Source organism: Pipra filicauda, unplaced genomic scaffold (genome assembly GCF_003945595.2).
Source record: "Pipra filicauda isolate LSUMZ 115617 unplaced genomic scaffold, ASM394559v2 scaffold212_size3012638_pilon, whole genome shotgun sequence".
In the NCBI taxonomy this organism is placed as follows: domain Eukaryota; kingdom Metazoa; phylum Chordata; class Aves; order Passeriformes; family Pipridae; genus Pipra; species Pipra filicauda.
Window position 1 is genome coordinate 1,019,514 of NW_024104324.1, and position 27,706 is coordinate 1,047,219.

Genomic DNA, 27,706 nt, shown 5'->3' on the forward strand with positions numbered 1-27,706 from the left:
CTGCCTGTGAGACTTGTGCTGCATTATGTATTTAAACTTCATTATGTGTTTGGAGATAAGCTGTTAGGAATGAGAACAGAACAATTGTATTTCACTTTCCTAAGTGAAATTCAACTCTATTAAATAAGAAGTAATACTCTAGGTGAGATATTTTTGAAAGGAATTTGTTCTACAAAGTTTAGATAGTATTTCTGTACCAAACATTTAATTCAACAAAGGATTGGTTACATCAAAAGTGATCGAATTTGAACAGAAAGTAAACAAAAATGCATATTCAAGATAGTTTAATATGTATTTTCTGAATTAGAAATATCACTTTCTTAAATGAATGAGAATCTCTAGTGTAATGATCCCTTACTCCCCTCCCCCATCACTGAATTACATTATTTATACATATAATACAGAGCCGATTGCCGTTGAAAACAACAATATTAAAATAAATGTTTAATAGATACAAAGGATCTTTTCTCCACAACATAGTTTTTCTGGTGTCTGAACACCAATTTTAAAGTAATTCTCTATTAGCATTAAACTATTTAAGTGCAAAACAATTTTGTTTTAAAAAAATCTATGATTGCAGCATCCATCTTCCTGAATAACATTTTGAAGCCAGAAAGTAATGACTTTCATTTTCCATGAGTGCATTCCAGGCTGTCTTCTAGCCATCTCTGGTTAAAAAAATCAGTGCAAAATAAACAATGGTGAAGTACTAGTTTAACCATTGAACTTACTTGAATTTAAGAAACATATCTTATTTTACACTATATATATATATATATATCTTTTATTTATATATTTATATAGAGAGATTAAATTACACTGGACTTGAAAAGTATAAAGAAAACCAAATATGTTACTACTTTTTCCTGCAGCACCAAAGGAAGCTTTTTGCTTTTTCTCCAATGCAAACTCTTCCTTGGGTGAGCAGCCTACCAGGATCAGCTGTAGTGAGAACCCATTGCATTTGTCCTTTGCAAGTCACTATGTGATTCACATAATTCCATGTTTACACTCTGCCACATTAAAATTTGTGATGCTCTTTGCCTGAAGAACAGCTCCTGGTTCCACTGTCATTACTTCTTGTCCTGCGTTCAGAGATTTGCTAGCAGTAGTGTGATGGCTATACTACAGTTCCACTTGGAGAATTGGCCTGGTTTTGGGATGACAATAAACCCTGCAAACAAAGCAGTTTACATTAATCCAGCAAGAGAACCTGACATGAATTTTATAAAGTTCTTAACCTGAACCTACAATGAGTACAATTTATTTTTACCACCACTTGCTTACTCCAGACATCAGCACCTTCTTCTACACAGGCTCTAAGCCACCACGGTCTCAGCCAAGCAGCACACAAAGAGCTCTCAGTCGGGAACAAAACGTGTGCGTTTAGGACACGGAAAGGATCTGATCCCAGCATTTGGTTTAATCTACCTTGCACTTTTGAGTCATTGTGAACTGTGAAGCTTTAAAAATCATACACCAAAAAAGTGATCAGCATTTTATTAGGGCAGTGACAAACAAACCTATTCCACTATCAACAAGTTTGACACCTGACCGGACAGGGAAACGCTCCATCTCTTTTATGTGATCGAGTATTACAAGCTTTGAATAGAAAAATACATAATCTAACCAAATATTTGTTTTGGTGATTTTAAAAGAGAATGGAACACTGACAAGAGCTCAGTAAAAGTTTCCCATGACAATTCAAGCTCACATTCAGGAAAGCTTTTTACCAGCTGCTTTACCCACCCTGCCATTCAAATCAAGAGAGACCTGTTCCATTTCAGACACAGCCCCGCGACTGCGCGGCCCCCTCGCTACACAGGGGCTACTGCTCTGGATTAAGGCAACTATACCTATGGATAGACCTGTGGATACCAATGGACAGACTACATTTCAGATTTGTGCACAGTAGCCCCTTTTTAATCATTCATGTAGAAGTAACTGTTTATCAGACTTATTTAGGAAAAGCGTAATATCAGAATACAATTTAGCGTTCTTTCAAGGTCATTATTTAGTTCTAACGAGCGCCAGCAGGCTGAGGAGCACTGGCAGCTGGAAGCACACCAGAGACTATCCCCATGCAACTCCTCACCATGTAGGCATGATAAATGCACTTTCAGCAACTCCCCTAAGCAGCTCCCATCTTAGGTCCTTACCTCAAAATTAGGATCCCGGGACTCAGATCCATCAAACTAGACAAGCTCAGGCAACAATTAGCATACAAGTTAGAATTATGTCCCATCTTCAGAATCTACAGGAGCTCTTTCATGCTTGGATCCAAGAAATGAGAGGCCATGACTGATGGAAGAGGTGGAAAGAAAGCCAGACTGGCTGGATTCAAGTCATCAAGTTTCTACTAAAACCAAAGCCCTTCCTTTTAAAAAACCATCTGATCTACCAGTTCAGACACGTTATGAACCTGGATAGTTTGCTGGATTTATAGCAGACTCTGGATCTGTGTAGATGTGCATACATTCCATATTTATAATAAACATATATTTATAATAAAGGATGTGGCACTTAATTTGGTGCCCTCCACAGATCTCACCTGAAGGAACTTGGACACTTATTTTTATTTGTACTCAGGTTTATGCAGGGGTTTTGTGATTCTCACACTGCTGAGGTAGACTGAAGTGGGTTGTTTTTTGCACTTGACATTCAGGCTGTGCAAAGATACTGCATATTTAATGAGAACAAGAAGCTTCTTAGTTATTAGTTAAGGACTAGATGGTGAAAGAAGGCAGAACTTTAGAGCAAACAAGCCACTGAAGCACTTATGAAATTTTTTACCAAGGAAGTTTTGTTGGAAAGTGATGAGGATGAATCAGAACTCTCTAGTTCATTACTGAAGCATTCTTCACAAGTCTATTAAATCCAGCAGCAACTGGAAGGTCTTTCTTGCCAGAAGATTACATCCACTAAACAACTTTCAAGTACCCTGGAAAAAGACGTCCAAAGGTATTATTTTCAGTCTTTAATAAATCAGCAATCCAAACTATTCATATGCAAATATGTGCTTTATAAGCACACAGGAAGCACTAGGGATGGCATGATATCAAGTCTTTTTCAACAGGCTCATAACCACACTAGCGAGAGGGAGAAATAACCACTATCCTAGTATTGGATTTATGCTGTAACACAACTAGTTTTTGGGAAACAAAAGGAAGAGTCATTCATTTTCCTAGAATTCCTCTAGAAACTGGCAGCACATACTGAAATTCAATGCAGTGCCTAATTCTCCATAACTACCAGCCACCCTGGAATTCAAGTTCCAAATGTAGGAACGTGGAGTCAGTCCTGGTTTCATCTCCCAGGCCACGAATGCTCCCTGCTTTAAAGAGCAGCAGTGCAGATGGCTTTGAGTGAGTCCTAGGAACTCCCACTATTTCAGTCCTTGCTCTGAATTAATTCTGCAACTCTGAGCAGGCAAGCCAGAGGAACACTGCTGTGGAAATGATCTCAAGATCAATATCCTCCTGCTCTTGCAGATGGAAAACAACTTTGCAAGTCCTTCCTTAAAATGTGGGACCAGGCTACAATGGCCATTCAGAACTTCACTCCCACTGGAGAGACCAGAAAGTCTATGAGCATTTCCAAGTACTTCATTTCAAAAGACATATGTTCATATAAGAAAAGCAAGAATATGAATTTGGTTTTTAGGCCAGAAGTTTCACCAAAATGGTGAAAGCTCTTCATGTATCCTGAGAAACAACAAAGATTGTACAGAATTTTGCCATTATACCAGAGCCAAGCAAGGCTATGAAAGAAGTTATGTCAGGTGTAACAGGAAACTTTAAAAACAATGTTAGAAAAGCAAGTAAGGGCTCAAATAAAATTATTCTTTTGCTACAAAAGTTCCCCTATAAGAGTCTGGTCTGTAATACAAAGGGTATGGGACTAGAACAGTTGTAATTGTGTTCTCTGGAATAATACGATGGGTAAGGTTATGAAAAAATATAAAAAGCTCCTACCTATAACTAAAGAATAAAGCCACAAGAGCACAGTGCCTGCTGTGATGGAACCACCCAGTCTGGTCAACGAGGTGGGAAAAGATGGAACAGAGGCTGTAGCAACTTACTGGGGCAACAGCCAAGCTGCCCCATTGAACAGCTGTGACAGGAACATGGAAGAGCAGAGCCATGGCAGCCACAGCTCTGCTGAGCAGTGCAGCAGCTTCAGGCTCTGGGACAAACATAGCCCACTGAGAAAGCAGCACAGATAAATTAAGAGACTGCTCAAAAAGGTTTTGGAAATAAATGTAGTGTTTTAGTAGTAGTAATAGTCTGTCAGCACATGGATCTAGCAGGGGGTGGGAAATGGAAGAGTTATGAGATACAAAGCAGGAATGAGATAAAACAATGTTCATCTCAAGCTCGGAGGGTCCTCCAAGTGGGTGCTACCCCATCTGCCATCTTAATGGACACTGTGGATGACAAATGACAGATGAAGCTTTCAGAGGATGGTGTCAGTTTTCCTCAGTCACTAGCGCTGAGTACTGAACAGAGGCTGTGTCAGCAGTAGCTGCTGGGGCTATCCATGTTTGTCCATACATTCTCTGACTTCCTGAAACACACAGGACTTGGCATATCTGGTAAAAACAGGCTTGTGTGGGTAGGAATGAAAAGCCTCAACAAAGAGGATTGGGAGGGTCATTTGCACCAGACGTTCAGGGCACTCAGAGCTGTGGTCTGAGGACCTGCAGCAAAGACAAACCCTCCTCCCCATTCAGGAGATTGCACGGGTAGGTATTTTTTTAAAAATTCCACATACACTCCAGACGAAAGTCTGGCTTTTTTTCAAAAGACATGAAACATAAGGTTTCACAGCAGAAACTAATTCTATGAAAGATCAGTGTGTAATTGCTGCATTAAAAACAAAAACCCAGGAAGATAGTATTATACTTCTAAGTAGGAAAAAAGTCAACAGTAACTCCTGAGTTAATATTTTCTTCATTTAAATTAGAAGAGATTTAATTGGAGCCAAAGGTGCGATCATAAACGGCAAGTTTGGACACATGAATGGTTTAGAGGAAGTGCACGTGCTCTGTGCTCCTTCACGAGCTCGCACACGCTCCCTTTACCCTGGACAGGAGCAACTCCTTCAGGGAAACAGCTCCCCTGGCTCTCAGGAATGTGCTGGATGTCAAACTGCTCCTCTTTCTACTTTCTGTTTTGAAATTGAAAGGTATTAAAAACAAAGGGTTCAACGCAACAAACAATCCAATGTAAAAAAAAAAAAGTCTCATAGAACACTTCACTAATGCAATTAAACCAATTAAAATATGGCTGAATTAACAAATGCCCATACAAAAATGGCACTGACTTGTTAAACCATTTGTACTATTCCCAGTATTTGAAATAATGGGAATTTATTATTTGAAAAATATTCCATGGGTAGTTTATTCTTATTTTGTTTAGCAAAGTAATCTTGACTGAGACCTTTGCTTGACAAAAGAGCCCACATCCATTACAGTATTTGAGCAATAATATGCCAAAAACAGAATGAGATTTCTCACATTTGTTTAAAATTCTGTAGTCAAATCAGCTGAACTGGTTTTAAGTTTTGCATGAACAAATTTTCCAATAGTTTCTTGTTAAATAAATGCTGATTCATTTGAATAAAAGTCTCTGAACTGTATATACTCACTAAATCAGATGTTAATCTCTAATGGAGATAAAATTGCTTAACTGAGAATGCTCAGGAAAGCACATGATGAACATTCACATAACATGCTAGAAATAGTTTGTATGGGATTTATGTATCAGCAAAGTTGATACCCTTCTTTACGCAGTTTGTGCGTTCACTAAAAGGAATTTTAAATTTATTGTTTGTCTTCCATTTGCCTTTGTCCTTTGCTCTAACAGCATTACAGAAAAGTATAAATGCTTAAACCATTTGACACCAGACCTTATAAAAGACTGTAGTGGCTTCGAGGTTTCACTTGCAACTCCTCTTCTGTGTACATAAAAGAGGTTTTTTCCTAACAGACCTGTATCACCATTTTATTCATTGTCAACAAAAAGCAAAGTCAAGGCTGGTAGAAAACAAGCAGACTAACTAAAAATCTGTCCAGTGGTATTAGGCAATATGACATCAAGAATAATGTATGGTTGGTGAACGGAAGATAGGCACGTCCAAGAGGAAAAAAAAAGTTAAGATGCAACTACTTGTGTGCTGGGAAAGGCAAAAAAAGGCTTTTGCCAGCAGAGATCTGACCTGCCTGGAACAACAGGACCTTAAGCTTCACTTAGGTAGCAGAGGCTCACATGCTCAGGAACAGTTTCTCTAGTTTCCTCAAACTACAGAAGTCAGTAAGGTGTAAAATTTTCAGATTAGAAAATAACAAAATTGAGATAAACCAGGGAAAACTTCAGGGAAAAACATGTGGCTTAAGGCAACCCATCTGGGTTTAGCTGTAAAGCAAATGTGGTCTCAGCAGAAGAAAAGAGGCAAATGAATTTGATAAGGTTGACCAGCAGCTACCTAAAATCCAGCTTAAAAACCCAGAAAATAACATGGTCATACAAGTTATTTCCTTGAGAAGTTTGTGCAACACTACTAAAGACAAGCAAGATGACGCCTTCATGTTCCAAGACACCTTTTTGCCAAATCTTCTCTGACCACAAACCCTGTGGAAGGTGGTTTTGTTTCAGGCTCACGCTGACTTCAGAGAAACTGGTTTGACCAAGCAGTTCTTGCATCATTTGATGTAACTGGATGTTCCCAGAAGCTTTCAAGCAGATTTCATTTTGTTCCTATACTGGCACCTGTTCTTAAATATACATTTATGTTCTATGTTTAGACCATCCAGTGGTCAATCAATACCTTCTGAAGTACCACAGAGTTCTCAAGTTCACCTAAGAAAGATGATTCCCTCAGCTTTAGTCTAGAGAGTATTTTTACATAAGAGACAAACAACACTCCTCCCTGTCAGTCTGGGCCCAAAGTAACTCATTTTTACACTGGAAATCCTGAAAAATTCCTTTGAAACACTGCTGCAAGGGTGACACAATCCCTAGTCCCTCAGGTGGAAGGAGAATATCTTAAGTCTTCGACAAAATTGACTCCAAGAAATTTTGCAGCCAAAGTTTTATACTAGTTTACTTCTGGTTCGCTTGAATCAGCTCTATGAGCCACATCCTCGGGGCTGTAAATTCAGCATGCATTAGGTAAACACCAAGATCTAAAGCTGGAATCAAGAACAAAGCCTGCATCAGAGTCCTTAGAGGAAAGAGCTCCTGTAGAGTCCTAGAAGGAATGACAACACTCTGCCCCAGCTCCTGCCTGACAGGCAGAGAGAATCTGAACACATGCGTGTCTGTGTTCTACTGAATCTGAGTTTAAACAAGTTTGAAAAGTGGTTTGGTAAGTATTCTGTTACATGTTACTCTAGTCCTAAAAGAATAGCTATCATAAGACATGACCTTATCAGCAAGATTTAAACATTAAAACATCTGCATCGTCTTGAGATGAAGTGAAACATTGACTCAGAGCAGTTACAGATGCCAACAACTTCTGACTTTAAAATATGGCAAGTTAACAGTTTCTTTGTGGCCGTTTGCTCAGCACTGTGTGATAGCATAAGACCACCTAAAGACTGCAAGATAAATTAAAACTCAAATGTGGAAAGGACTATTGAAAGTTATCTACATTTACAGTTCAATCACACATTTTTATTTAACATCAGTATACAGAGGACAACCCCAGCAAGTTATTTTGTAATGTCAAGTATTTAGTAAAGTTCTTCAGCTGTAACAGTGACAATAGAACAGCTAAAAATAAGCAGTATGAAACAAACATGATCTTCTTAAAATTATAAATATACCAACAATACTTCTTAAAGCTTAATTATTGCAACAGTTAAATTAACAATAGTTCATGTTAGAAAGGCTCTATGAAATTTATTCAAGTTGTCAAGAAATTAGATGGAAGTGTAAAAAGGAAATACATATGAATTTTACTTTTGATTTTCACTAAAGGTAGTCAATACAATTTTGTACAGTATCACCTAACATGTCAATCTTTAACAAACTCCAGTATACAGAATCATAAAATGCAGAAAAAATAGTTTAATCTTTACATGTAAATTGACAGTAAATTAACTGACACAAATTTTATTATTGTAACATAAGCAGGCCAGCATTTTAAATATTAATTTAGTAGCTTTATGTTGTTAAAGGGGCAGACATATACAGTCATTCCAAGTACATACTCCAATTTTAAGAGGTGATAATTCAGAACATGGGTTTTCTAGAAAGTGTTTAGTAAAAGTCATGTTATTTCCTAGTCCAGACATCCTAATCATAAAGCCTTTACAGGGTTATGATCTCTCCTGGCTTTACTGGAGCCACTATTCACACCTCCTCACTCACACACACACACATACCTTGCTATAAATATCACACCAGTGTACTAGGCTTTAATTCACCCTGATAATGGGGGTAGGCCATGTGCAACTTTGCTATTATGCACATTACAGAAAGCTTCAAATTTTAGCATGGTAACCTGATGTCGTATAGCTGTGTTTCAGTTTTACTATAATCATCCCTGAAGTTTATACAGATACCGTATCACGTTGAAAGAAATCTATTTGATAGTACTTAAATACCAGCAATTGAACTTCAATTGTAATGATGAAATGCTCCTTTCCATTGAGGAAGAATTAGTATGTATAGCTGCTCATCTCACTCAAATATAGTACATGAATGTTTAAGTACTTTCACTAAAACAGAAGTCATACTAAAACATGATACTGTACTACAATTGTAGTTAACTAGAAAATTCAAGGATGTTATAATTTAAGTCTAAGTTTTCCTGTACAATAAGTCAAATAAATAAATCCCATGTGCATTTGTTTTACAAAGTGGTAGCATGTTTCTCTTGCTAGGTTATACACTGCCATTTCACCTGGGGGTGCTTCTGGCCAATCTTACCTCGAGCTTTCTCACACAGGAAACTCATCAGCAACTTTCATTCACGTAAAATGGAGTCGCTGCAAAGACGGTGAATAGTCAGTTCTAAAGTCAAACACGGGAATCACACAGGTAGTGCCTCTGACCACTAAATTCGGAAAAAAGCTGTTTTGCATATCCAGGTACCACTTTGGTTTTTTGGGAGTTTTGTTGGGGTTTTTTAACTGCTTCTGCAGATCCTGTAATTCAGTCTGAATTAGCTATAAAGAGAGCCCATAAAGTTTACCTTGGTTCCTTTAAAATACTTTTGCTATGTTTTCAGATTAATCCAAGAGTTCTGTAATCCCATTTAGGTTTCCTATCAGGGCCTGGGAAAGGCAGGGGTGAGAGATGACAGCTCATTGTCACCACGCTGAGAAGAAAAGTTCATACTCTTGTTAAGGCAACCTATTTTTCTCACCACCTGAACCTTATTCCACAGAAACGGGCTAACAAAAAATAAGACTAAAAAATTGAAACTAGTGAACCCTGAGCCTCATCCAACTTGCTTCTAATTGAATTTTGCCATTCACTTTGCCTCACTGACTGGGATTTCACACAGCAGTTCTGGAAGTGCAGTGCAAGAACGGTACATCCCGTGAGGAAGCTCAAGGTATGATTTTGGACACACAGAAGCAGTAATTTGGAAAGTATAGAAACAAACTGCCAGGACACTGTCAGCACTGTACAGCCTATCAACTACCATAAGGATCATGGCTGAAGAGACACTTCTGGATTTATTTTCCACTCAGGGCAGCACCAGCCCAACCAGAAAAATAAACAGAACTTGTCATACACTGTCCAATTATCCAACATGTCTTTTGATGGATATTGGACATGAAAGGGAAAGGTAGGTTCAATGGGAATTACATTAGACACCGCAAGCCTCCTTCACTTTTCCATCCAATTCTTTCTTTAGGCTGGCAGTGGCATCAATTTATTGAAGGCCTTTTGAAGGCAATGATGGAAACAGCAGCAAGACTCAGAGGCTTTCTCTCTATAGAGCTGGTAGACAAATAAGTGATGGAGTTTTAAGATCATTTGGGGACCCATATTTCAAAGGAAGACTAGAAATAGCAACTTTAAACCCCAGAGTAATGGGACAGCCTACGATAAAGCAGCTGGTGAAACAGAAATGATGGTATATAACCCAGTAAGAAAGACATCACCATGAGTGTTTTATACTTTGACAATTCTCATTAAATAAAATTAAGTGCTTTCCTATAAACAAAAAGGATGCTCATAACGTCCTTCTGGCACAAGTATTTTCTTATCAAAGCCCTGTAAACATGCCCTCAAAATTTAGTTTTTACCAGCAGAGTGAGCTCACTAGAAATGCAAGTGAAATCAGAAAAACAAATTAATTTGAAAATTTCTAAGTAAATACATCCTAAACAATATGGCATTTACATCAGTGTGCAATATATTAATTTTGAAAGTGATAACTTCAGCATGAAAATTACTTACCTGTAATTAAAGTTTTCCATATTGGCCAATACATAAATCCTGATTTTTGGTACTGCATACTTTATCTCTGAAATATTTGAAATGTCATATTCCAAATCAAAGTCAATACACAAAAATATTTAAGTTATACTCAGTCTAACAAAACCCACCTCAGCCACTGAAAATAAATGTAACAATGTAGTGTTTAGTAGTATGCGAAGGAATTTTAGAACCAAAAGAAAATATAGCTCACAATAGCAATCTGAGGCACTGCTGTAAGCATCTAAAGTTAATTCATAAGATGTGAAGTGCACTGAGTCACAAAAGTATAACTGCTTTAGTATTTTCATTTAGGACAAATGTTTTAAACAGTTTAGTATTCTGAGGGGATGCTCTTTTTTTTTTTCCCCTTCATTAATGCTGGATCTCTAGTTCTGAGACAAAAAAATACTTTTAGGTAACACCCTCCTCCCTTCTCCCCAGAGAAGGGTTTACAACTTTTAGTTTTAGATTCAACCTTTAAATATGCATTAAGATGCAGAGCAGACACAGCTCTCTATGCATACACCTATGTTGTGACAAATTTGATAACATCTCAAAAGAAACCTACATTATACAAACAGTTCTAAGAAAAATTGAGTTTTACTTGAAAGTTTATAGCAATGAAGATGTGGTATCTAAATATATACAGTACCTCCACTTCAAAAGTCAGATTTATGAACCAAGTGGTTAAAACCTAATGAACAACAGATTTTCATTTAGGTTGCCCAACATGGCAATATTCAGGTATTACCAGATAATCTCTCTTACTTCAGGTGATAATCTACATCCCCTTTCAGAAATTTTCACCAAAATAATGGTCCTTTTTGCCAGACCAACTCTGGTAATGTTTTCATAGCTGTATTCCTTTGAACTGTTGCTGGCAGACAGAGCTACTGTAGCACAAAGTACTTTTTAACAAAAGAATCACCACATTTAGCTTCATTAAAAATTTAGCTTGCTATACATTGGACAGAAGGAAAAATAAAGTTTTATAGGTGTTCAAGTGCATTAACAACAAGGGTTAGAACCAATAATAGATTTTAATGTAGGTTCAATTGATGGAACAGGTGCCATCAAAAGCACGAGCTTGTCGATGATCAAATTGCCTAAAACCTGACAGGAACAAAACACTGAAACTACTCAGAGAAAGCCTGCAGGATTTTATCTAACTTAAATACATAAATCAATACCTGGCTAAAATTAGAGTTTCTTGATAATACTGATTCACAATTTCAAGAATATAAGCTACAGTCAGTACAGGGCTCACAAATCTGTGCATAAAATGCCTGATGTTTGAATAAGAAGTGGTTTCACATTTAATGGCAGGCCACCACAGAAAAGTATGAAGGAATAAAACACTTTGGCTTTAATTTTTTCAGAGGCTCACATTTCTCATTAGACTTAAAAGCAGCAGCTTTTCGTAAGCTACTCTCATTGGGAGTGCTGTATTTTGTAGAAAAAGTTAGTAGGATTATAATTATTTTAGTGTTTGACAGGTTTTACTTCAATTTTTACATAAACAGCTTTCACCATATTGTGGTTATGCTTAAGTATAAGAACACTGATCAATAGTTTAGATGCACAGTATTTATTTCTTCTGCTGGAAGGCAACTATACTTAATAATTGTATCCAAGACACTTCAAATCATTCAGAAATATGGCATGCAGTATCCAAAAGTATGGCTCTGAGGATATTTTTTTTTACATTAAGCATAAAGAAATTTTATATTCAACATTCATTTATATTTCAAGAAAACTATCTATTCAGAGTTCTAGTTCTTTGATGCAGCATTAAGGATTAAAACTTACCACTTTACCAGGCCTTGCCCATGTGCAAATAAATCCCTCCTGACAAGCAGTGACTATACAGTCTTCAAGAAAAATTAACACAGTCAGTCTTTCATGTGCTATCTTTTTACAGATAAGAGGCTCTAACAAGGGAACATCTTCCATTCGGGGACAGAGAGGTGTTCCCAAAGTTTTAGCTGGGTCCGTTTTGGTTTTAGTAACTAGGTTCAGTTTGTCACTGCTCTTGCTAGATATATGTCCCATGCTATGGTTTCTCTTGTGATCTTTTTCATGGTGTCTTTCCTTCCGATCATGTAGCGATAAGGTTGCAAATTTACTAACGCCAGAAGCAATGGCACCATCCATGACACTGCTTTTACTGCCAGCATTTGAGACTGCAGAGTGTGGAAGGCTGTTTGATCGCGGAAGAGGAGGGGGTACAGAGTTTCCAGGTGTTGTGATACTGTTTCCATTACTTCCCGGGTTAGTTCCACCACTTCCTGCAGGTGGACTTGTGGCATTCATGACATTTGTATGTGTCCTTGCTCTTGAGAGAGGTTGGTGGGGGAAGAGGATATCTTCTGTAAGATCCCACAAACAGAGCTGTGTGTCCTGGCCTACTGAACCAAATCTATATGTAACACTTACTGGACGACTGTCTGTAGAGTTCCTTTTGGATAATCTAGATTGCGTGCTATTGGCTCGATCTCTGCCAAAATGGAGGTCTTGGAAATCCTCATCACTTCCGCTAAATTCCATCGGGTCACTCTCTTCTACACTAGTGGTATATGGATCGAACGCAACGACACTGACCCACGATTTGTGTCCGTGGCCTCTCGCTATGACTCGACAGTCCACGAAAGACCAAACTGTCACCAAGTCATCCTCTCCGCCTGTCACTATGTACTTCCCATCGGGACTCCAACACACACACAGCAGTCCTCCAAAGTAGCTTTTCATTGTACCATGCAATTCCACCGAATCAAAGTTAAACACGCGAAGAAAACCATCCTGGCTCACGCACGCCAAGAACTTCCCATCAGGGGAAAAGGCAAATTCATTCAGGGCACCCTCACCTACTGTCCATTTAAGCAGAGGGTTTCTTGTGGATTTACTCTTGCAAGTGTGCACTGCAAAACTCTCTCCTTGTTTAAGTAGCTGGTAGTGCGGGGCTGTGGTACCACAAGTGTGCTCCACGTTATACAAGTACATATTGCCACTGGAATGAGCTACTAGGAAAAGGCTTTCCGAACCCGGTACCCATTTTACACAGGTTACTCTGGACTTGTCTATTAGTCTCTGTGAAAAACAAAGAAGATACACATCAGAAAGTCTGAAAATTAAAGTTTTCATGATTAACTGTAAATCTGAGCTCTCTGGGGGATGAGGAACAATTACTTAAAGTGAACTCAACTTTCTAGACAGGAACTATGTTACTGTATTTGCAAACACTTATCAGGCAGTAAAGAGGAGATTATTTTCAGACAAAGTACTTTCAAAGGTTGTTATTATGGTCCAGTCACATTCCACAAAGATCATACTTCAATCAAGCCAATCTGTTGCTATGAATCTGAGGGTAGTGCTCTTAGATTTACTTTTCCCTGTGTAGGTTGAAGAACATGAAAATGAAACAAGGAAACACCGAACAAGCTAAAAGGGAGAAAGGCAGTTACTCATCTGTGTTATAAAGCAAACAGTCTACAAATCAACAACAGTAAATTCAGGCTCTGTTTTTATCTGAAATCACAAAAAAAATCCAACCTCTGAAATAGAGGCTTTAGGAGCCTCCAGCAGCTTTTACTGATTCAGGGAGCAAAGGCGACACACAAAGTGACCTTGTTATCATGTGGCTGGAAAGTCAGTAGGTAAATGTGTGTGGTTTGGTGAATTCAGAAGGTACCACATACTCTTCACCTTGGAATCCCCACCCTCCAATTACTTTTCTTTCAAGAGCCAAGGACCTGCCAATACTGTTACAACCTGATTAAGCAGTTTCTTTTAAAGCAAAACATTTTTATAGAGTCTATCATTGCAAAAGAATGAACAAACATTAAACAAACGCTCCTGGTCATGATGTCTTCAATGCTCTAAGAGCTAAAGTTTGACTCCTTGAGTTTGCTACTGCAGTTCTGTTGGACTTCTAAAACTTACCAATTTGACCATGGCACCACTCAGCTGCAACTTGCAGACAAGTAATTCTTTACAAGCACATTCAAGATTTGTACTTGGCATACTGGTTATAAGCTGAAAGAAGAGCTGAGCTACACAAAAGGCAAGAAGGAAAATACGAAGAGCCGAAGGGATACCAGAACAAGTTACAAAAGCCTTACAAAGAAGAAAAAAGATTCCCCCAAAAAAACTTACTATGCTGTTTGTCATACAGAAAAAACCCAAACTAATGGATCCTACATTGACTGTTACATTTCTGGGCCTGTAACTGTCACTGGAAAGCAGCACCTGGCCATTTTAGATTATACTTTTCCTGCTGTCAAGCCTCAGTGTAAAACCAGTGAGTCTTTCTCCTGTAATTCCTCATTGGTTAAATTTGCCATGCTGTATTTGAGAGCCGAGAGATGTAACTAAATCTGGCAAATTTCCTTCAAATGTGGCAGCTTTAAAGTAATATATTCTGCAATTCTGTTGTGATATTTTAAACAGTTTTTCAAGTGTTCACTGATATATCATTCAGGTCTCAATTATGATGATATCAGAAATTAGACAGGTACGCACCTGCACACATCAGGAGAACACAGACAGGGAACATCAGCTCTCTGGCTTGCTAAAGGCAACAGTCTTCTCATCACTAATATGGCAGCAAAAGCAAAGTTTCTTGCTCTCCTCTACTAAAGCTGCTCAATCTGACATACAACCTCTACTTGGGAGAGCAGCGGCTCAACTTTTATACCAGAAATGGCATTTGACATCCATAATCACGTTGGGCTACATGATCCTAAAAACTGCACAGAAGACCTGCAAACCTGATCTTTACTGCAAGGAGGCTGTGAAAAACAGACAACTGCAATTTGCAATGAGAACAGATCAGCTCAAGGAGACAAGATGCAGAGAGACTTTAAGTCGATGTGCAGCAAGTGACTACAACTCATCCCCTTCTCAACCAGCAGAGCTTTAAATTCAGCAGGAAGATAAAAACTCTGAAGTTATAACTTTTAGCAGTTTAATTTTGTCACAGTTGGAAGGAGTACCACTGTTGACACAGACTGATTTAGGCAGGCAGTCACGAGCTGCACAGTATCACTCACCTCAGCCTTTCAAGTCCCTACTGTCTTCTATATCAATAGAATTTAAAAAAAAAAAAGAGGAAGAGTAACAAGTTAAAATGCAATAGCTTTAATGTAGTCTATGTTTAACATAACCTTCTGTGTCATAACAGGTTGAGTTATTTCACATATCACACATGGTTAAGTGCTATCACAGGTGATAGTCCAAACAGAGCTTTGGGCTTCCTGAATCACCAAATTATTAAAAGGACAGGTGGTGAATTCTATTACCTCTAGCACTAGAGCTAGAACTGTTGAACGATGTAAACACTCATTTAGACCACCTTATGAAGAAATATTTATTCTCAAACACTACCTAAACTCTAAATATATTCAAAACCCAACAGGCACCTTCATCTTGAAGCAAATGAACTGGATCAAACATCAGTGCTCACTAATGTTTCTCTGAAATGGCTTTTAGATACAAGCCAGAACTTAAAACATGTCCAGGGCAAACTTCAATACTGTAACTGGCAGAGTAAAAATATATAAAAGTTTTATCAGAGTTAGTTATAACTGCAGATAAGGTCAGTATAGGAAACAAGAATTTGTCATTTAACTGCAGCCTGTGTGCATAGTTTTTTGGTAGCACTGAGCAAATCCTTATGTTAGCCTGGTAGAAAATATATCACCTCATTTAAATTTCCACCTGTCAAAGGACATATTCCCACCACAGTGAAGTAACCTGGCTATAGCACAGATGAAAGGCAACTACAGTTCAGCTACAAGAGTTTGGGAGCTATTCTGTGATATGAAACTAACTGTTCAAAGTATTTCTGCTCCCATTTGTAATACTTATACTATTATCACACAAGAATAAATCAGGCTGTATTTTTGGGGGGAGGGATGTTAGAACAATGTGCTAAAATTAACATTTCAACTACTTATACAGAAATTTCTAACCAACAGAGTACTCCATGCAACATTAAGAGATTCTCCAGCACTGTTTCCAACTCAACACAAGCAGAGAGACAGAGCAGTTGGGACAAGGCCAGGTAACAAGAAAAACACCCCTCTTCTGATCTACATGTAGCTACTTTTAGAAAGCTGAGGAGAAATTAGTTCTAATTATAAAACATCCCCATTGAGAACAATATTTCAATGTACTTTGCACAAAGAAGAAGCAAGGCAACACATCTCTCTGAGATGGGAAAGGTATATTTGCTCAGCTTGAAAGCTGAGCGATGTTTAACTTCATCTGCAAAGTTCTGATCCAGATCTGAAATTTCTAAAAGGAAAAGAAAAACAAACAAAAATCCCACAAACAAAACAAACCTGCAAACCCCTCCACAGCACTGGATTAAAACACAAAAGGAGCAAAAGACCACCCCCTTAAAAGAAAATCACCTCCCCCAGACTACACAAATTCCTGTAGCTTATCTCGTGCAGAAAACATTGTCAAAAGTTGTCCCAGTTACCAGATTTCTTTCCTTGTTGGCATCTGGACACTTACTCTTCTAAGAATGCCAATACTACAAGATAAGCAGAGCCAGTGGTCCTGTAACTTGGCATTAGTGTGCCACATAGTACTCCTTCTATCTTTCCTTATTGCATAGCAGCAGAAAAAGCAGATGGAGAGTTTCCTTCAGGAACATCACATGGCCAAGACCTCATAACCCTTCAGCTTTTTCAATGTGGCAATCAGCTTGATATCCCACTCTTCTCCAAACAAGCCTTTAGGAATACTCAACACAGGCAGTTTCCACTGTAACGTCCTGACCATAAAAATTGGTATTTTTAACTTATTTAACATTTTGACCATAATGCATTAGTTAAGTAGGGGTTTAAATGCTTTTTTTCTTCATTGGCAACCAGAAGCCTCAGAAACAACTGACTGCAGAGCACACACAGCAACATTTAGATTTGTAGACCTTATTTCCATCAGTAAATTGTCATCAACTAGTTACAGTACTACTCAAATCAGAAAGTCCTTATTTAATCTTAAACCCCATAAGATGCCTTCATGAATAGCATTTTTGTGTAGGTATTCATTCCAAGCCGATGGAACAGCTGAAAAACAAAGGCTGCAACTGAACAAGAAGCTACATGAGCAAATGGAGCCAGCTACAGAACTTGGAAAATCTAGGAACTTCAATATCACAGACACACTGCATGCAACAATGTTAAGATTTCTACTTACTTCCTCATTAAATAATTTGCTAGTTTCTTTTTTAATAGGGTCTATAAGCTGGACCTGGCCTGCGGAGAAGCCCACTAGAAGAGACACACTTTCTGCTGTGGCTGTTAAGTGATTGAAGTCATGGCATGTAGGCTGTGTTCCTTTGTATATCCTTTTGTCTATTGGTTTACTCAAGTCCGCAGCCTGCAAAGAGAGCAAACAGAATTAAGACAGTTTATCACAATGTGTGCACATAACCAGATCTATTTGAAAATAATATTTATACTGAGCAACAACTTAGGCAGTCACGAAACCCTGCTTTAAAAAGCAGCTGTTATTTATCGAAGACATCTGAGATCTTGTCAAAAGGTTTATCTCTTTATATTATGCAAGTTGTGTTTTTCAATTTGGCTACAAACTATACCTGCCCTTGCCTTTGCAACTACAGCACGAGACAAACCAGTGACAACCACTCAGCATTACAAAGGTTCCTATGAATCCTCAAGATCCCAAAAGTCTGCTTCTGCCAGAAGAGGCATTCCATCCAAGAAACAAGATATCTTCTATTTTTCTAGTAGCAGCTTTCTTGAGTACAACCAATTCTGCATTAAAAATAGCATATTCTCAATCACACAATTCTTGAACTGCATGTCTATCCTTTAATAACAGGCAAACATGCGACATTGTGCTCCACAGTTACAAAAATATCAACCAGATCCTAGGAGAGCATTTTCTAGGAACAGTGATTCAAGATGCTGATACTGCAATTATAAAATACGTTTTACACCACTGAGCTTCAACGTAATTGTGTGTCTGACACTGAAAACAGAATTCAAATATAGCTGTGACAAAATAAGTGCTAACAAAACTGAGGAACTTCAATATAAACAAATGAAGATCTAGCACTAAAGTGTCAGAAGAATCAAAAGGAACAGAAAAGCAATTTAAAATGCTCTCTCAGTTGTGTCACCCATGTTTATCCCCATATCTCTTCTGAACAGACAACTAAATCTTTCATCATCCAGAGATTAAACCCCGCACATTTAATATGCAAGATCATACATCAGGTTCAACCTTGTTTTTTTAACCTCCCTATTTATGAGGTTCAGAGTCTGTAATTAGAAAGTTGCAGATACTCAACAATATTACAGGCCTCAGATGTAGCTGTGATTTGGGGCTTGGATTCTAATTTTGATATATACTTTTTCAGTATTTTTAGTCAGAGGAAATCAGGCCAGAAATAAAAGAGAGAGCAGACAAGCCTCACATAAAGAAAATTGCTCAGTGTATTAAACCTTTGAGGACAAGGTCTGAAGAGCAGCAGATCCTTGGTATGCATGGAGCTACACAGAGAGAAACTAGACCTGTCAGTAGGGAAAAATCCTACCTAGCTACTGAGGTGAGCCATTTCCAAGGCAAATTTTAACTACAGGATATGCATGATAAGCACATATACACAACAGTGTTAAAGTTGCACTTATGTTTTACAGCATACATTATAAACCAGTTTAATCAGGTGTATGGCCTCCTGTTTGAAAACTCCAAAATGAGATGATGTATTACAACTTCTAAAGTCAGCAGATTAAAAAGTTACTCTCCAGAGCCCAGAGATCCATTATAAGCTAAAAAAGTATATTACCAACACCTCTTCAAGGAGAAATTAAATAGAATACTAGTTCAACTGGGAGATCCCTGGATAATGTGCATGTCTAGCACAGAGCATTCACAGACTGATGTAAATCTGTAATTTGAAGCTGAAAGATCAAATCCTAGAGGCCATGCAGTTATATCTTAAACTGTGTAACACTCCCTTGTCCTGTTTTGTCACTACAAAACAAGTGATGTCAACAGATAACTCTCAAAAGTGAGGTAGCATTTCTATCTATCTGGAAGACCATTCTACAGAAACAGAGATACATCCCTCCATATCTCCAATAAATGCAGAACTAAAGCAAACATATGAGACCCGAGGTTCTGTCCTTGGGACAAAAGTTGCAGCAGGACCCAATGTCTAAGACTGAAGATTCATTCTAGAGTAAACAGAACCCAGCCTGAATCATCCTGAATGACGAGAGAACCAGAGTCCCCCAGACAGCAGAGGACATGGGTATTCCCAGGTTCTTCTTCTGAATCCTCACTATCCCTTTAAGCAGCAAAGAATCAATAGGTGCCTATGTTCAGACTCTAGCTATACCTTGCTCTTTAGTCTGATTGAGGTTTTATATCACTAGCTTTTGTTGTCCAACAACTTTGGTGTGCCTAAAGTTCCTTGTCTTACGAAACTGTGTGGTAACACAGATAGAGCAAGACATGAAAGTCTGATAAATTAAATCTAAGCACAGATTTCACTGTGCTTGTTCTAGCTGTTCTCTGGGAACCAGATGGCAGTGAGAATCTGTCTGAACTTAAATGGAGTATAAATAAACTAATTCAGCCCAGAATTAACCAGGCTTCTACTGACAGGGATGCCCCGCCCTTTATTTCCATGCAGCTACTGCTACAGTACAGTTGTCTCATGGAGATAAGTCACATCTGCAAGCACAGAAGTACTCCTTTGGTCTAGATTTCTCCTAACTGAAAGAGCAGAATCAATGGGTGTTAAGAACTATGAGACATTTTCTGTGTTTCTGCACGGCTGAAGGTTGCTGTTGGATTTTGCTAAGGACAAGAAAAGTGCTTACTCATAAAGTTGAATCGTGCCTGGGACTCAGCAATTCATTAGCTCACCACTAAGTCCATTTGCTCTTTTGTGGAAGATGTGATTCTCAGAAAAGAGCTTTTACATGAGACCTGCATCTATAACTGTCAAATCCTAGGATCTGACACTATTTACTGAACAAGGTGATATGAACTGCCCCCTCTTAGAAGAACGGTGATGTACTTTGAAAAAAAACCAGGAAGACCCTGAGATTAAGTGTTACCAGACATGGAGGTTAAAAGCACAGGACCAGGCACCCCCACCTCTACTTGAGCTGGCAGCAGGCTATTTGCACACTTCCTGTCCCAGTGCCTTTAAAATTTTCTTATGGAAAACACTCAGCACTATTCCAGACTGTGCACTTTTAGAAACCTGCTCCATTGTGGATGATTCATAATGAAAGCAACACCTTGTAATCACGACTGAATGCAGCCTGGGGCACCTAATGCAAGTCTAGGAATGAGCACCATCCTCCCTTACCTGTGCAAGCCTTGAAGTCCATCTCAGCTAATCAAGGCTGGTACTGGCACCCTGGCCAACTGATACCTGCACTAAAAGTCTGTTCCTCTGTACAGGGGTACTGCAAGTACTCCCTGGGCAAAGGAACAAGGAATAACAGTTGTTAGACAACAAGAGGAACCTCACACACCTGTATAAAGTCAGTGATACAGCTGAACAAAATCAGGGCACTTTGGGCATCAACAGCTTCCGAGTCCTGTCTCTGAACAGATTAAAACTGTATCTTAGAGAGCCTTACACTTGCTCACAGAAGAAAAATGGACCAACTTGCCATTTAGGTTTTTGTGATGAATTCCTACTCAAGAAATAAAATATGAACCATGTAACTGTTTGAGGGACTTCCTAGTCTCATGTAGTTAACTCTCACAACACTCTATTTTAGCAAAATTACTCCTACTCTCCTGGGTAGGGAGGGAGGAAAAAAATAATAATCTAACAGTCAGTAGCCCATTCACCCTGGATTCATGACTTCCACTAGAAAGGCAGTCAAACTGAACATATTAATCACAGCTTTAAGTACATAAACATTAGGAAGCAAATGGCCAAAGGAAAAAAAAGTTTCCTTAGTCTGAAGCAAATATTTAAGTTTTCAGATTCTGATGTCTGATTAGGATGGGCACCAATAACCTTGGTTCTGTAGCTGAATGTAATTCTAAGGTCAGAGCCAGATTAATATCTGTCCAAGATTCATTTTATTGATCCAAGACTTAGAGCTTTCATAACAAGATTGTCTAAACAGTGAATCACATTATTTCAAGTCAACATTTAATCATGCTCCTTGACAGATGTAATTTCTTCCTGTATCTCTTCTTTTCTTAACTTACATTTGCAGCTTTCTGCAACTTTTACTTGAAAGAAATGTGTCATACATGTTACAATTCCTTCCAAACTCAAAAACATCTCCAAGATCATAAAAAAATTGTTTATTAATTTCCTTCAGGTAATTTCGACTGTAGTCATCAAAATGCTTCCTTCAGATACTTAGTAGTATTTAACATCACATTTGTCAGGAGACTGGCTTTCAGTGGGTCACAGCTGCAAGACTGAGACAGAATAGTGAGGGCAAACGTTAAACAAAAATTTTACTGCCAAAAAACCCTCCTGAGAAGGCTGTGGATGTTATAATGCTGTATAAGTAACAGGAGAAATCAACTGTTAGAATTATTACTAAGTGAATTTCATTGAACTTCACAGATGCTCTTTAAAACCCAGCTGAAAAAAGAGAGGCAAGGAAACCCTTGCAGCAGCACTTTGCCTTACAGAGTCTCCTAGTGAACAGGGCAGGGCCTTCCCAGACAGACTTGCTCACTGCATTAGCAAGGACAGGAAAACTAAGCCAGAAGGCCCCTTACAGCTTGTTTATTCCTCCTCCATGTCTGTGCTGGTCTCCCTCTCCTTCCTGCACAATTAGACAAAAAACAGAGAAAGCTGAGGAGCACAAGAAAGCAAAGTTATCCCAGGCACTTTTGTAGAACTTTCTGGCAAAGTCTGTTCATTGTTTCTGTACGTGAATCTCTGCCAGAAATACCAGTTTCAATACTTCACACTGGAAATCTCTCTAATTACTTTATTATCAAAGGAGTAGATTTCTAGGTATTTTTTTTAATAGCCCAAATACAGATCACTTAATATTAGCAACAGAATAATTTATAGTTACATCACCGTTGTTTCAAGCTGGTCTGATTTCACAGCTGACCCTGCTTCGGGCAGTGTAGACTGGACACTTTTAGAGGTCCTTTCCTATCTGAATGACCCTGGGATCCTAAGCTTAGGATCAACCAAAGCAGCAACATGGCCACTCCCAGCTTACTTAACATGTCTGGTTTATGTCTTAAAGGAACTTCAGGAAGCAAAAAAAACCTCCAGGAACAAGCTGGTTGTCTTTCCCTACAAAAAAACACTGATGTAGAGCAAAAGTCTGCTTAGTTTATATTAAGATACACAACAGAAAGTCCAGGCAACACTTCCTGCAAGTATAAAGCCCTAACAAAACACTCTTCAGTGCAAGCTGACAGTGCCACAGCCTGTCAGAAACAAACTGGCTTCTACAAATATAACTGCACAGAAGCTGACAGACAGCTGACTGGGCTTTCTTGGGAGAAAGTTTAAAGTCTGGCAAGAACTCACATTGGTTCCAGGATCCCTTCAGATTCATGAACCCATACAAGTGAACACACATATGTTCAGGGCCACTTCAGAAGTCCCCAGAACACCTAAACTAGTTCAAAAGCTTCTCAGCTTTCACTTAGAAACTAAAAAAAAAGAACGTATAAATTCTCTTCAGGATTCAATAAAAAGCCAGCAGACAATCACCATTTGTAAAGTTGCCCTATTTATACATAGCTACACTAGGTTTCTTAAATGTATGTTATGTTTTTCCATACCCGAGTGATGTGCTTTGTTTTAAGGGCTGTGTAATAGCTGTTGTGTGTTTACACACAGACTAGTTTTAAGTGTCTCCTGAGCCTTGCAAAGCCATCAGTGCTAAGGAAATTTTGCAACATTGCATTCAATGCACCTGCTTTATATTAAAGTCACGTTCGTAAACCACAAGAAAAATATTATTTCATTTTTAGTTTTGCTTTTAAAATTCGGCTGATCTTTCAGCTCTGTGAATTGAAGCATCAATAGCTTGCCACTCGCAACACTGTTCTTCATAAATGGGTTCCTGTATCTTTGCAGAAGGTTTTTTTATAAGTTACAAAGCACTTGATTAAATGCTGAACAGGAACACTTAAGGCATGTGACAGTTTCTAGGATACTCTGTAAGAACAGCTCCACTAGTAAAACAGGGACACCAAGTAATTTTATTTAACCTAATTTTTTTCAAGTGTTCCACAGAATTCATCCATAACAAAGTCTTAGAGATCAATTTTATACAAAGCCGCTTGCAAATTTGGGAAGCTACTTGATATTCTTCTCCCTTCTAGAATTAATTCCCACTTGGGGCCATACAAGACATACATGACTCTTGAAAGGAGAAAAGTGTTGCTTAACAAGATTTCAGTATTTATTCATACAGCAGACAACTATGACCACCTACATTAAGGGAAAAGCTCTAGTCCAGATAACTGGACATAAATCCATATTTAGGCAGAGATCAGTGTAGTTTTCTGAAGGATCCAATAAAATAATTGTATTCTTTTTCAAGAAAAAATTACTCTAAGGATTCAGGCAGAGCAGAGAGCACGCACTGATTTAAAACAAATTTATGTCATATTAACTGAACCAATGGTTATATAATTGGCAAGATCAAGAAAGTAGATGGGAACACCATAAATAACACATATAAATGCCTGTTTGATTTACAACTTACTGTAACAATGTTACCTCCATTTTAGTAAGGCTATAAACCAAAACATTTATCTGGTTACAGTATAGATCAGCACAATCTTTTGGACCTTGTCTAAAGTACCAGTCTACCAATAACCTTAGGAAAAGTAGACATTTTTATTCAAAAAGAGTTCAAAAACCCAGAACAGCAGACTGCCAAAGAGAAAAACAAATTTTTTGTTTGTAAATCCCCATTCACTCCATAGGTACATATAGAATTAACTTACCCTTTATTTGTCTATAAGACTGGGCAAAGGGCACTAAGGCGGGACAGGAATATTAACACAGTTGAACTCCTGCAGGCCAGGGAGGTTGAGGGAAGTTGAAACGAGGTTTTGAACCCCTCCACACAAAAAAAAAAACCCTCCTCTGTTTTCTGAGCATAAAATGCTGTTGGCCTCCACTTGTCACAGCCCAACAGAGGTCTGAGGTCCTTTAGAAACTTATAGCATTTTCAATTCAAGGTGTTCTTCATTCAGTATAATTTTCACCTATGCTGGCATTGCTTCTTTTGAGTGGAAGACCAGGACACACAACTTGCGCCAGCGCTGTTCGAAGAGGCAGGTCAGACCCGAAGTGCTGTAGTGAACATGACCCTCGGCACAGCTCCCCAGAGCACGTCCTGGACAGTCCTGACAAGGTCTGAGAGCTCAGAGTCTCCAAAAGAAACCCAACAGCCTACTCACTCCAGGAAGCAGACTGGAAGCACTCCAAGCAACTCCAGCAATCTTCAGCTGCACTATAATCAAACCACTAAAGCTCCGGGGAAGTGACGTGACACTGGAACTTGACTTTTCAAAAGGTGTTCGTTTCTACATATTTAACAAAGTCAATTTTTTATTACACCTGCAGCAGAAAACCTGCTCCCTTTGCTCCCTAGAAGCACTCAAATCACACACTACTGTGAGACAAGAAGAGCATATGAGCTTTAATTTGCTTTTTAGCCTCTAAATAAGAGCAAAGCCACTGAAGAACAGCTAAGAAAAGCAATATTCCACAGGTTGTTTTGCAAAGTTCACCTCATTGTGGGTGTCAGTTAATGGCATGATCAACTCAGATAAAAATTGAGACTTTGACTCCAGTGTTATGCATTTGGCCACACTAAATCTGTAAACATGCTGGTTAAACTCAAAGAACTCTGAATAAAGTCACTGTATCACACGCTCCCAACAGACGTGAACTGAATTAGATATTCTATTTTGGTTTAAGCAATTAGTTGCCTTTTTTTAATAAGAAGACAGGAGAAGGTGTGGTATCAGCATTATTGTCTCTTCCCAGTGGCTTGTCTGCAGAACTTTGACTCAACTGTAGCTCAGCCTGCTGGATAAAAACCTATCCAGCAGAAACCTAGCTCAGAATCACGTACGTTCTGCATGTGATGCAGACACCTTCCTCCTCTCCTCCCCCTACTCAGCTCTTTTTAAGAAAATATGTAAGAAAGAGATCTCACTGTGCAGTTTTAAGTTCAAAATAATGATGTCTCAAGGCTATTTATAAACCATGGGTGACAGGTCACATTTTCATACTGGTCTCCCCCTCATTGGCTTAAAAATTAACATACAGATTTAACAAGTCGTGGCACATCCATTCTTCATAATCATGGAGTGCAAAACTGGACCACAATCCAGGACTTTTTACTCCACTAGCATTTCTTCAACAGTGGGCAAATATGTTGCAGAAGTAAATTCATGAAGTCAGCTGCATTAATGAATTATTGTCCACCCTATATTTCTTCCATGAAGCCATTTAAATTGCAAACATGGAAGTTTAATAACCCTTACAGGATTTTTTTTTTGTTTTTTTTTGCATTAACTACTGCATGGAATTGCAAATATTGTCATATTTTTATACCCAGTTCTTGCTCATTATTTACTTAGATTACTGAAGCAAGATGACCCTGATAAAGTTAATTATGTGGAAAAAAGTATTAGTTCTGATTTCTTTTCCCCTCTGGTTTTACGAACACCTTCTTGTTCCCAGGAAGAGACAATGATGTCTAACATTCCTTATACACACAGCACTTACATTGCTTACTGGAAATAAGCAGTCCTGTCTTTCTCAGTATTTCCATGAAAGTTTTCAGCTGTCACAATTTCCACCATATCTCCAAATAACTGTGTAATAATAAATTTTTTATAGACCTGTATGAACATGTACAGATAGACCTACTGATTTATACAATGCAATATGATTTACTAAAATCTTGTCTCTAATATTCTTCCCCACTCATTTTCTTACAATGAAAGAAAAATTGGGACTCAAGTATTGACCAATTAAGGCAGTCACCTACAGCAATCCCCTCTTTCTGTGTAGTAGCTCCAAACTGACTCAAGTATTTTCCTCCACTGTGTGCCACTAAAAGATCAGTGGGAACACATTCCTGCTCATTCAAGTAGCATAAATGCATCTCCCAAGTTTCTTGCAGCTGCCTCTTGCCAGTCTGTCAGTCAAATCAGTCCAACTTCGATTTCTGCTGCTTTTCTCCTTTATTTCTTTTCCTGAAGTTACAGGTCTACCTCAGAACTGTAAATTACTACATATTAAAATTAGTGGGATGAAGCAGTTTTATTTACTGTGGCTAATCAATGGCATGGTTCTTCTCTTCCTGTGGCCTCCAAATTCTTATTTTCCTCTGAGTGAAGCCCTAGTATAATCTTCCAGATGTTTTCACGTTCTACTTCTGTTTTAATTATTAAGTGCTTAGTAAGTCCTTTTTAAAGAGGTCAGCAAAACCCACAGACTAACCTGTAATTCAATATAACAGTTACTACTTGTAACAAGAAGTCCTGAACACCATTTCATAAACTGTTTGTTCCATCACCTCCAACATTTCATATTCCAGTAACACTACTTCCCAGCTAGAACGACATCAAGCCTCCCTTCCCAAGACATCACATGCTATAAAGGCAGAGACAAACTCATCATAGTTTCTCAATAATAACCTGAACTGCTTTCCCTGAGACTCCAACTCTCCACCATAATCTCCAATCCAGGTTATGCAACCAAATAAAGTGATGAGGCAGAGTCACATGTTAGGGCAGGTGCTCACAACTGCAATGCCCAACTCCAGCTCTAACCTCAGCCTTCAGGAAGTCTTTAGAAGTACTGCCTCTCTCAAGCCACAGATTGGTCTTTCTAAATAACAGCTTCCCTTTGGGGGATGAGACTTTGGAAAAGATGCATGGAAATATACACACTAATTTACATTCAGAAAGAGAAAAATAACTGCATGATTTGCATATGACCACACCTATGGAAAACTGTACAGCAAGTCACATGCAATTTTTGCCACAACATACTGACAGGACTGCAATATGAAATACTGTGTTCACAGACAGCTGATTACACAGGGAACCTATCAAACTGAAAATCACCCCATTAAAATACTGACATACTAACTTGGTAAGTTAGCAAGCCTTAAGACAAACAACTGTGGGAAAGTGAGTTAAATAGAACAAGATCTTTAACATACATAAATGATTAAAATATATATATATATGCAATCATGAACATAGACAAATCACTACAT

General features: G+C 38.4%; 1 protein-coding gene across 7 annotated transcripts in view; it reads right to left on the reverse strand.

The window, feature by feature from the left end:
* Positions 1 to 183: 183 nt before the first annotated feature.
* The window catches only part of WDR20 (WD repeat domain 20), a 45,756-nt gene continuing 18,233 nt past the window's right edge, over positions 184 to 27,706 (reverse strand). Inside the window, exons 2-5 of one of the 7 annotated variants that reach the window (XM_039381114.1) lie at positions 17,649 to 17,831; positions 12,252 to 13,529; positions 8,937 to 8,995; positions 184 to 2,941 (exon numbers count right to left, since the gene is read on the reverse strand). In XM_039381114.1, the coding sequence (XP_039237048.1) occupies positions 8,978 to 8,995; positions 12,252 to 13,529; positions 17,649 to 17,831 (1,479 nt within the window). In that variant the 3' untranslated portion in view covers positions 184 to 2,941; positions 8,937 to 8,977. Of the gene's footprint in view, positions 10,489 to 12,251; positions 13,530 to 17,648; positions 17,832 to 27,706 lie in introns of all 7 variants that reach the window. The other 6 variants (XR_003542463.2, XM_027730880.2, XM_027730877.2 and 3 more) reach the window with 6 other exon arrangements.